The 12,181-nt window shown below is 41.4% G+C and overlaps 1 protein-coding gene across 1 annotated transcript; it reads right to left on the bottom strand.

Moving 5' to 3' along the window:
• Window positions 1-2,366: 2,366 nt before the first annotated feature.
• On the bottom strand, window positions 2,367-8,444 carry LOC118644911. The gene is made up of 2 exons (XM_036284754.1): window positions 3,379-8,444; window positions 2,367-2,586 (listed from the first exon to the last, which is right to left on the bottom strand). Exons 1-2 carry the CDS (start codon window positions 8,442-8,444, stop codon window positions 2,367-2,369), a joined length of 5,286 nt encoding a protein of 1,761 aa, XP_036140647.1.
• Window positions 8,445-12,181: the final 3,737 nt, after the last annotated feature.

The raw sequence follows: 12,181 nt of genomic DNA, 5'->3' as shown, positions 1-12,181 counted from the left end.
AAAAGACACGTGGTGGATAAGGTACTCGCCACAAAAGCGTTAGAACGCGTAATCGCAAAAGATTCAGCTCTAAAAGAAAAAGCTGCTGCTGCAGCCGTTTGGGCAGCTATAAAAGCTAAAACAAAGATTGGCATGAGCATGAAGAAGAAGACGTCGATGAAAAAAAAGATAACGAAAAAGAAACGAGTACTTTCAACAGCGAAACGAGGCGGCATGTTACCGATTTTACCGTTATTGGGCGCACTCGGATCCATGATCGGTGGAGCGGCTAGCGTGGCGAAAGCAGTGAATGATAGTAAAGTCGCGCGAAGTCAGCTCGAGGAGTTACAACGTCACAATCATACGATGGGAGGTCGCGGGATGTATCTTGGTCTGTACACAGGTGGAAAGGGACTGTACCTCGCTCCATACAAATACGAAAAAAGTGTAACGGTGAAAGGAAAAAAAAACGTTGAAAAAAAGTTAAAAATGCCTGGGGTGGAATAACAAATGTGCAACTGCAGTAACTGGCTATTCGTATGCGTATTCCATACTTTAAAGATGTTTTCATGAGTAACGCATTACCGATAAGCGGTCCACGACGAAACGAGAGGCGGTATCGTAAACCTGGGTGATGTGACGGATCCCGGTACTCATTGGATAGCGTACGTAAAGAGAGACAATCACGTGATATATTTCGATAGTTTTGTTAATCTTCGGCCACCTAAAGAACTTGTACGATATTTCGAAGACGGTGTGACAAAGATAGAGTACAATCGAACGTCTTATCAAACCTATAATCAGAGCATTTGTGGACAACTGTGTTTGCAGTTTCTCCGAACGGTCGATGCGTATGAATTTAAAGCTCGACAGCATGCTAATTAATTCATGTCAGTATTCGTTGGACGGTTTTTCAATCATGTCGTTGATACTTACGCTAACCGGAAAGAGCAGCGTCCTCACTACAACGTACTTTCCGATTATAGAATTGAGCGATGACAATTACGAGCTCGGTCTAATGAACTTTGACACTTACAACACGATTCCGAACGTAAATGTTTCGAATAATAAGTTTTACTTTGATGAAAAAAACGTAGAAATTACGATTCCCGAAGGATCACTACAAGGCCATAAACGAGTTTTTGAAACACACAATACTGAAATGTTTGGAATATGCAGCTAACGATGATGATGAAAAACATGACAATGGTAGCGTCACACTCATATCGCGCGGTGACGTCCCAATTAAAAACAACGATGTCGATGAAGACAACGGTGACAATGATTTTCCGATAATACTTCGCGCGAATAACAATACGATGAGAAACGAGATAAAATGCGTCTATAAAATAAATTTTAGCAAGCCCAACAATACTGGATCGTTGCTAGGATTTTCTTCAGATCGTATATTAAAGCCGCGAAAATGGTACACATCAGACTTATCAATTAACGTAAACATTATAAATATAAACATTATCCTGTAGAATGTAACGTGACCTCGAGCGCATACAATAATGATAAGCGCGTGCCTACGATACACGAGTTTTCTCCGAACGTGGCACCAGGATATAAGATCTCAGAAACATCGAGACACACCGAGGCAGATTATTTATCTGCCGATTACCGCCCGGAGAATTTCGGATTTGACGATACGCGTCATCGATCAGCACGAACGATTGCTTAATTTTCGAGGAGAAAAAATCACCGTCAGATTGCACGTACGACGACTACGACGATAACGCTTGTGTAAATGCAGCGTGAGATGCTTGTGTTGAACGGACACATAAAAAATAACGCAACATTTACAAAACCGACATTTAGTAGTTGTTAAAGCGGCAAGTAGCTGCGTTGAATTGAAAAGAAAGAGAGAAAAGAAAAAAAAAAGAAAGGGGTCCCGGCGTGCGGACAAAGGAAAACAAGACAAAATCACCTCGAGATAAAAAAAGAGAAAACTATATTTAAATTATTTAACAGACAATAAAATGAATTTGGCGATACAATTACAATTGAAAAGTGTGATACAGCTTAGTGTTTTTTTTTGTTGAAAGGCGACGGCTTAATTCTAAAGGCGAATCGATCTTTAAAGAAGGCCTTAGACGGTAATGATTCTTATGTTCGTTGAATTACAATTTATGGTTCTCCGTTTGAAAAGCGAAATCTTAATTCTAAAGGCGAATCGGTCTTAGAGAGGGCCTTAGAATGTAACGATTCTGATGTTCTTTGAGTTACACTTCACGGTTCTCCGGATCATAAGAAGTAAAACTGTTATGTGACAGTTGCTATCTTTGGTTTGCAAGATCTGGTCCTGAAGGCGAATCGTTCTAAAAGAGGGCCTTAGAACGCTGAGTATCTCGGATCTGCAAACGCCCGATAGCCTTACTTGTTTTTCAGCAGAGAGAACTTGGTATGACCAAGACCTGAGTTTTGGTGGCTTGAGTTCTTAGATTGGAAATGAGTGACACGTAGCAAATACGCTTTCGAGGTTCCTTGGGATAGAGCGTGTGAATGGCCGGAGACTCCCCACACAGCCCGACAGGGTGACACGTCCGCAGGTCCGCGGCTGGTCGTCTGAATGGCCCGAACTGCGCGTTGTTCAACGTTGAGCGGCTGAGTTGATGAAATCTCCACACTTGTATAATCACACTTAGTTCGCTAATTGTACTCAAGATTTGGTTTTTTTTTTTACATATAAACTCGCGTTATCGCTTTCGATGGAAATCGAAGTTGCGCTCACACTTGTGTAGAATCGCAGAGAGAAAAGTCGAACAGTAGTTACATCTAAACTATCTCAAAGCATTCGGCAGACTACCTAATGAATGTCGAACGTGTCTTTTCGAACGCGGTCCCCACTCTGACCGTATTGCGTAGCTTTTCTTCCGATATTTTATTGGTTTAAGGAGATGTCGAGTGATTTGACGCGTGCCAATGAAAGTCAGAAGGGCAGTGGAAACTTAGGTAGTAGCGGTGGGGAAAGTCCTTTGCGAAGCGAGGGGGGCGGCCCCGCACCGGTTTTTGTGACAGTAACCTGAGGTCAGCCGTTTGCAATTATGCATGTTTGAACATGAACGTGCCGGAAGAGACAGACGTGTGAAATTCGGAAAGAAATGACGCATGAGTCTGAAAAGGGTCGGTCGAAAACATGTGTTTGTAGGTCGCTTGAAACGGTTTAGAGATCTTTCTTTGTAATAACCTAATTTCTTAACATTTCCGCCCGCCTTCGTTGACTAGAGTTGACGAATACATCATAAAGATTGGTTAGCAATCGGAAGAGGGCAGATTTTAACGATTGACCTCTTTAGAGTGGAGGTTTGTGTGCGAACAGTAACAACACGGACGTGTCCGTCTTTACCTAGATGTGTGTCGATAATTCGACCGAGAGGCCATTTAGACGGAGGATACCTTTCATCAACGACAAGGACAAGGTCATCTTTCTTAAGAGGTGGCGCGACTTTGTTCCATTTATGCATAGCAAGATATCGTTGCAAGCATTCCTTGGACCAACGAGTCCAAAAACTATCTAGCATTTGTCGAGTTAGTTGCCAGCGAGATAGATGTGACAGTTTGATGTTTTCCAGTGAAGGTTCTGGAAGAGTCGCTAATGCTCCGCCGGATAAGAAGTGTCCAGGGGTAAGAACGTTTAAGTCGTCGGGATCGTCGGTGAGCGGGCAGAGAGGCCGAGAATTTAGAACTGCTTCTATTTGAGTTATAACTGTACTCATTTCTTCGTATGTGAGTAAATGATTTCCAACAACTCGTCGCAGGTGGTGCTTCACGGATTTAACTCCTGCCTCCCACTTTCCGCCGAAATGAGGTGAAGCAGGTGGAATGAATTTCCACTGAGTCCCGTCTTTGGATAACAATGAGGCGAGTTTTCCCAGTTCCTTAGAAGATGCAGAAAAAAGATGTTGAAGTTCGAAATCAGCTCCCTTAAGGTTTGTTCCGCAGTCACTCATTAGCGTGGAGCAGATGCCTCTTCTAGAGGTAAAGCGTTTGTAAGCGGCTATAAATCCTTCGGTGGTAAGATCCGTAACTAATTCTAAATGAAGAGCGGAAGTAGAGTGGCACACAAAAAGTGCTATATATGCTTTATATGTTCTCGAGTTTCTTCCTTTCCAGTTTTTGAGAATAAAGGGTCCGGCGTAATCAACGCCTGAATTCAAAAAAGGCCTAGATGGTGTTAATCGTTCAATAGGAAGCTGTCCCATAATTTGTTGAGCGCGCTTTTGTCTAAACCGGGCACAGCGTACGCATTTTAAAATAAATGAACGAATAGGAGCTCGTCCGCCAATGATCCAATAGTCATTTCGGATGAAAGACAGAGTCAATTGTGTACCTCCGTGCATAGTACGAAGGTGTGCGTCGGAGATTATAAGAGCTGATAATGGCGATTCGCGTGGGAGAATAAACGGGTGCTTAAAGTTCGCGGGTAATGAAGAAAATTGAAGACGGCCTCCGACTCGTAAAAGACCGTTAGAATCGACAACCGGCGTGAGACGCAGAAGGGGGCTCGAGCGAGGTAGTGATTGTCCATTAGAGAGAATTTGTAATTCCTTTTGAAATGCTATTTGTTGAACACGTGTGATCCAGTAGATTTTGGCGCTTTCTATTTCTTGTGTGGTGATCGGAATTGTAATCGATGTCTCAGATGATTTCTGAAGTCGAGCTATGAATCGCTTGCAAATAGCTGTGATGCGAAACAACCGAGTGAGTTTGGAATATCTATTAATAAGGTCCCACAGTTTATTTGACTCAACATTGATTGTGGACACTTGAATAGGTCGCTCTTCTAAATTTTCCTTGTGTGATGGAGAATGTGGTTTTTTTGGCCAGGTAGATGGATCTTGAAGAAGCCATGAAGGTCCGGACCACCAGATCGAATGTTCTTGGAGTTTGGCAGGCGTTAATCCTCGAGTAGCACAGTCTGCTGGATTTTCTGTGCCCGGGACAAATTTCCAAATTGCTTGCGGTAGTGTTTCATGAATATAACAGACTCTGTTATGCACGAAATCCTTCCACCGAGAGGGGTGATTATTGATCCATGTATAAACAATTGATGAGTCAGTCCACATGAACAAAGGAGCGTGATTAAATTCGAAAATGCGCAAAACATGTGACATTAGTTTTGTAAGCAAGACTGCGCCTGTGAGTTCGAGGCGAGGGATGGTCATCTTTTTTATAGGAGCAACCTTTGTTTTTGCACAGACTAAACTAATGGTTGACTGCTTATTTGAATGTAAGACACGGATGTACACGGTGGCGCAGATAGCCTGAAGTGACGCATCGCAGAAACCATGAAATTCGAAGACTTGATTTGTCTTTAAATGAATCCATCGAGGAAAAGACAATTCGGAAATGTATTGTAGTTGTTCCATAAAATTTGTCCATTTGGTTGAAACTGGTGAGGGTAATGAATCGTCCCAATCTAATTTGAGTGACCAAAGCTCTTGAATAAGTATTTTTGCGTTAATAGTAACAGGAGCAAGAAACCCGAGCGGGTCAAATAATTTGGCTACGGTGGAGAGAATATTTCGTTTCGTAATTATTGTCGTGGTAGTAGGGGTTACGGAAAATTGAAAATTGTCAATTGAGGGATTCCAATTCAACCCGAGAATTTGAGTATTCGTGGTGTCCTCGAATTGAAATGCAGTGAATTGGGTCTGTCTTTCCTGAGGGATGGCTGCTAGAATGTCAGGGTGGTTGCTAATCCATTTTTGAAGAGGAAATCCGCCCGCCGTGCACAATTGATTCAGCTGTTTAACAATTTCTTGGGCTTGTTCAATCGAATCTGCTCCGCCAAATATGTCATCGACATATCTACCTTTTGTTAAAGAGGGAATTGCCAAAGGAAATTTTGTACCGTCGTCCTTGACGAGTTGTTCAATCGTGCGGAGAGCGAGAAAGGGAGCACATGCGAGTCCGTATGTTACCGTGGAGAGTTGGAATGTGATCAGCTTGTTGTTCTTATCAATCCACAAAATACGTTGGAAATCCCAGTCATCTTTATGGACTTTAATCTGCCTATACATTTTCTCTATATCTGATGTGAATACAAACTGAAATTGGCGAAACCAGGTAAGAACGTCGAAGACATCAATTTGAAGCTTAGCTCCCGTATGAAGCAAATCATTAAGAGAGATTCCGGTGGTGGTTCGACTTGAACCATTAAAAACCACTCTTAGTTTGGTAGTAATACTATTTTCGCGGATGACTCCGTGGTGGGGGAGGTAGTAAGCTATGTGAGGTTCTGGTGCAGAAGCTGAGACACGTTCCATGTGATGTAAATCTTCGTATTCTTTTAAAAATGCGTGATAAGCCTGAGCGTAATCTGGATTAGCTGCAAACTTCTTCGATATGCTTGTAATTATTCGTGTCGCTTTAGCACGGGAATCTCCTAGTTTGCTGACTGATTGTTTAAACGGAAGTCTGACTGTATATCGGCCTTCATGGTCCCGAGAATGAGTGGTTGTAAAATGTTGTTCGCATTTTTGGTTTTCCAGGGATAATAATGATATAGATGACGAAGGAATTTCTTCTAGCTTCCAAAATTTTTGAAGAAGATCATGAAGTTCTCTGTCCATTGTGATGTGATAAGAACGTGAACTGTCAGAAACAGTCGTACGATTTACAAGACCAGAAATAATCCATCCGAATTTAGTGCGTTGTGCGAGTAGTGAATTACTATTTCCCTTTCTAATTCCTTCCTCGATTATCTGCGGATAAACGTCTGCGCCTAAGATAATGTCAATTTTTCCTGGGGAAGTATAATCTGGATCTGCTAATGTGAGCCCATTTAAGTGTGATTCGGAATGCGACTGAACTTTAGCGGATGGTAAAGACGTGGTGAGTTGTGGCAAAATATAAGCGGAGATATGGCATTCAATATCAGAATTAAAGTGAGCTTTCAACGTAAAGTGGGTTAACCCCTTTGTTTTACTTGATTTCTTCGCGCCGACTCCGATTAAAGAAATAGACGAACTGGTTCGCGGAAGACGAAGTTGCTGTACGAGATGCTCTGATACGAGTGATATTTCTGAGCCTTGGTCGATTAAGGCGCGAGCCGTAGCAGTCTCTCCTTTAGAGGAAACAATGACAACTCTAGCTGTCGCAAGCAAAATGCATGAACTGACGGAGTTCTGTTCAATTGCGGAATGTAACACGTGAGTGTCATTGGATAGCGAATTTGCTGTGGGTACTTCACTTGAGGTCGACGTTCCTGGCTCGTTCTTCGTGTCAATTCGATGGATTGTAGTATGGTGTTTTTTCCCGCATTTTAAGCAGCGTCTGGTTGAGCGACAAGTGGATACCCGGTGAGGTCGAAGGCAATTGTAACAAAGGTTGTGTTGACTCACGATCGCCGTTCGTTGTTGTACTGATTTATCTTTATATTGTGGGCAACTTGAAAGGTAGTGGGTTTCCGAGCACAATGGACATGAGTCAGAATTTTCAGAAAATTCTTGGGACCTTCCTTGGAAATGCGATTTCGCGAAGTTTTGTTGTGGCGGAGGCATCTTTCCGATTCGCGATTTTTCATAGGCTTGAACGGAGCGCAATCTAGTAAGTAGAAAGTCTAAAAATTGGTTCCATGTAGGAGGCTCAGTGGATGAGCCTAGATGCTGCTCCCACACTTTAACAGATTCGGAATCTAATTTTTCCACTGCGATAAACACGAGAAAATCATCCCAAGTTTCAATAGGTCGATTTAGAGTTTCGAATGAACGATAGAGGTCGGTAAGTTCATTATACAACCGTTCAAGATCACGTGCCGATTCCTTTGTTAAGCGCTTAAGGGTGAATAAAGAATGGAGCGTTGAACTTACGAGATTACGCTTGTTTTCGTAATAAGAAACTACTGCGTTCCATGCTTTCTCGAAATTACCGGAAGTGGAGGGCGTGTTTTTTAGTAAGCGGGCAGCAGGTCCGATTAAACTTAATTTAAGATATTGGAGCTTCTCAACAGGCGATAAGGTAGCGCGGGATAGAACCATTGTGTGGAACAAATCTTTAAAATCAAGCCAATCCTCAGGTGATCCATTAAATTTAGGAGTGTCTAATCGAGGCAATCGAGAATTATGGAGCCAAGCATGAATATTTAAATCTTGCGGCGCAGATTGAGTTGACGGCGTGTCATTTACACTTTCGGAATCAGTTTCGAGAAGTGAAGTCATTTTTTCGATTGAATCGAGATAACATTCATGCGTTACCAGGAAAACATTGTTTTCGAAATAAGGGTGTTGCTGCAAACTTAACTTATCATGTGAACTTATCTTAGTCATTGCCAAGCCAATGGCATCATTAACGAGTGAGAATTTCTCCCAATGTTCCTTCAAGGCTAAAAGGCGAGCATTTACGCGATTTGGCGTTATCTTAGTGAGTCCGACTTTTGTTAAGTTATCGACGGAATTTACAATTAAGTCTCGAAGCGTAAGCTGTTGTTCCAGCCGATTCTCGATGTGACTGAGTCTCATCCTGACGTGCCGCCCGCCGGAATCCGGCTCGAAGGACCAAAATGTTAAAGCGGCAAGTAGCTGCGTTGAATTGAAAAGAAAGAGAGAAAAGAAAAAAAAAAGAAAGGGGTCCCGGCGTGCGGACAAAGGAAAACAAGACAAAATCACCTCGAGATAAAAAAAGAGAAAACTATATTTAAATTATTTAACAGACAATAAAATGAATTTGGCGATACAATTACAATTGAAAAGTGTGATACAGCTTAGTGTTTTTTTTTGTTGAAAGGCGACGGCTTAATTCTAAAGGCGAATCGATCTTTAAAGAAGGCCTTAGACGGTAATGATTCTTATGTTCGTTGAATTACAATTTATGGTTCTCCGTTTGAAAAGCGAAATCTTAATTCTAAAGGCGAATCGGTCTTAGAGAGGGCCTTAGAATGTAACGATTCTGATGTTCTTTGAGTTACACTTCACGGTTCTCCGGATCATAAGAAGTAAAACTGTTATGTGACAGTTGCTATCTTTGGTTTGCAAGATCTGGTCCTGAAGGCGAATCGTTCTAAAAGAGGGCCTTAGAACGCTGAGTATCTCGGATCTGCAAACGCCCGATAGCCTTACTTGTTTTTCAGCAGAGAGAACTTGGTATGACCAAGACCTGAGTTTTGGTGGCTTGAGTTCTTAGATTGGAAATGAGTGACACGTAGCAAATACGCTTTCGAGGTTCCTTGGGATAGAGCGTGTGAATGGCCGGAGACTCCCCACACAGCCCGACAGGGTGACACGTCCGCAGGTCCGCGGCTGGTCGTCTGAATGGCCCGAACTGCGCGTTGTTCAACGTTGAGCGGCTGAGTTGATGAAATCTCCACACTTGTATAATCACACTTAGTTCGCTAATTGTACTCAAGATTTGGTTTTTTTTTTTACATATAAACTCGCGTTATCGCTTTCGATGGAAATCGAAGTTGCGCTCACACTTGTGTAGAATCGCAGAGAGAAAAGTCGAACAGTAGTTACATCTAAACTATCTCAAAGCATTCGGCAGACTACCTAATGAATGTCGAACGTGTCTTTTCGAACGCGGTCCCCACTCTGACCGTATTGCGTAGCTTTTCTTCCGATATTTTATTGGTTTAAGGAGATGTCGAGTGATTTGACGCGTGCCAATGAAAGTCAGAAGGGCAGTGGAAACTTAGGTAGTAGCGGTGGGGAAAGTCCTTTGCGAAGCGAGGGGGGCGGCCCCGCACCGGTTTTTGTGACAGTAACCTGAGGTCAGCCGTTTGCAATTATGCATGTTTGAACATGAACGTGCCGGAAGAGACAGACGTGTGAAATTCGGAAAGAAATGACGCATGAGTCTGAAAAGGGTCGGTCGAAAACATGTGTTTGTAGGTCGCTTGAAACGGTTTAGAGATCTTTCTTTGTAATAACCTAATTTCTTAACAGTAGTAAATTTCAATCACCAAAAAAAGAAGTTTACACCGAGAAAAAGAAGCTTACCGCGTCGAACGTTGCATTTCTACAATCTTTAGGATTCGCAGTACGACAATGACGGACATCTTAAACATTAAGAATGAGCCGATCTTCGATGATCGCATAATCAAGATTGAGACTCACACGTACAATCCATTCGCCAATACAACGTTCGATCACAGCAATGAGATAAGAATACCTACAATATCAAGATTTATACACGTTATTGTTTAAAAAGGTTTCTATACATCAAGGAGAAACTTACGATAAAAAAAACCAGCTGCGGGGTCTGATGTGTCATTGGGGAATAATTGCATTACGTTCATGTTTGATGAGATTTGATATGAACTTGACGGTGTGGAGATTGATCGCAACAGAAACGTTGAAATAACCAGCACGCTCAAGAATTATATAACCATGTCATCCAACCAGAATCGCGAATATCGCTGGTTGGGATCCGTGGCATCCTCCAAATGGATACTTTAATTTTTGTGTACCGCTTAACATGCTATTAGGATTTTGCGAAGATTACAAACGCGTGGTGATTAACGCTCATCACGAGTTGATCTTGATACGCGTGCGCAACAACAATAATTGTCTAGTCGGCGATCCAGCGCAAAAACCGGAAATTGAATTATTCAAAGTACAGTGGCGAATGCCACATGTGCTTTTGAATGAGAGAAATAAACTGTCGATGCTGCGTGCTCTGGAAAGCGGGCGATACCTCAGCATGGTTTTTCGTTCGTGGGATTTGTATGAGTTTCCATTATTGCAACCAAACATTCATGGGCTATCAAGACTCCTACTCAGCTTGCGTTACGTCGTCTTCGCTCTGCAGGCTGGGAAAAACGTTATGCTTGAGGATACAAACCGATTTGACCATTGTAAACTGACAAATGTGAAACTGTATCTAAACTCGGAATGTTATCCGTATGATGATATGAATTTGAAATTTGAAAAAAACAAATGGTCAATTCTGTACGATATGTACACGCATTTTTGTAAGGACTATTATGAGGACGATAATCTTGAGCCAAATCAATCTGTCGCGAATTTTCGACATAAAAGTCCGTTTGTGATTATCGATTGCTCTCGACAAAACGAATTGATCAAAAGTGCAACTGTAGATGTGCGCATAGAATTTGACTGTAAGGAGAACGTGCCCGCGAGCACCACCGCGTACTGTCTCATCATACACGATTGCGTAGTTTAGTACAATCCGTTGACCAACGTTGTGCGCAAAATTACCTAAGACGACAATGACGCCGCCGCTCTTTTCTCCAGAAAAATACATTTGAAATGATATAAGAATCTATAACGCATCGATGTTGACCACAGTCTTCGGAACGATAACAGTCATGTCTATACCAACGTTCGTGGACCTGCAAGGTTTCCTCATTGGGAGAAGCTTTGTTGTAAAGGAGTTTGCCTCTCTCAAAAATGGTGTCGAACTCTCTCACTATATTTTTGGCTACTGTGAACCATGGAACAATCTCACCAAGGTAGAGAAACATCAGGCAAGGTGGTTGATTAATAATCATCACGGCATACAATGGGAGGATGGAATGATTCCATACAGAATGGCTAGGAGTTTGATTACAACGGCGGCCAAAGATGAAATTACTGTATACGTTAAGGGATGTGAGAAACGAGAATGGCTGCTGGATTTGCTCCTGGATAAAGCGATACAAAAAATCTATGTTGAAAACATCGAGACGCATTATGAAAACATTAAATCTCTAAATAAAATGGATGATATACATACCTTACGTTGTCAGAAACATGTAAACAATATACATAATTATAATAGCATAACAAAAATAAAATTTCTTTATACTTATATCAAACAATAATAGTCTTATTTATATGATTTATACTTAAAGAAAATATATAAGTTTTTATAATAATAGCGTTAAAAATTCCAATTCTTAGTTTAAAGTTATTGTTATTTTCCATCTAATATTTTTTTAATTCATAAAAATTATTATGGAATAATGAGAACATAATTTTTTCTTGATAAAACTAAATTTTTTCATTAAGTAAAGTATCCCAAGTAACACGTAAAGCTGCAAAACGGCTGCGATAACGTTGTTACAGTTTAAATCACAGCATTTTTGTCTAGCACAGTTACTGCCACAACATTATTGCAACGTTTTGACAATGTTGTAGCAGCAAAAATGGGACAACATTTTTAGGTTTTAAACATGTTGTTGCTGCTATTTGGCTGTACAGCTATGTTGCTATAAAAAAGTTATAATAACTTCCCAGCAAACACAAAGTTACATGTA

Source organism: Monomorium pharaonis, chromosome 3 (assembly GCF_013373865.1).
Source record: "Monomorium pharaonis isolate MP-MQ-018 chromosome 3, ASM1337386v2, whole genome shotgun sequence".
NCBI classification, from domain to species: Eukaryota; Metazoa; Arthropoda; class Insecta; order Hymenoptera; family Formicidae; genus Monomorium; species Monomorium pharaonis.
The sequence above is the reverse complement of the archived record's forward strand: the minus strand, read 5'-3'. Positions and strand labels throughout refer to the sequence as shown.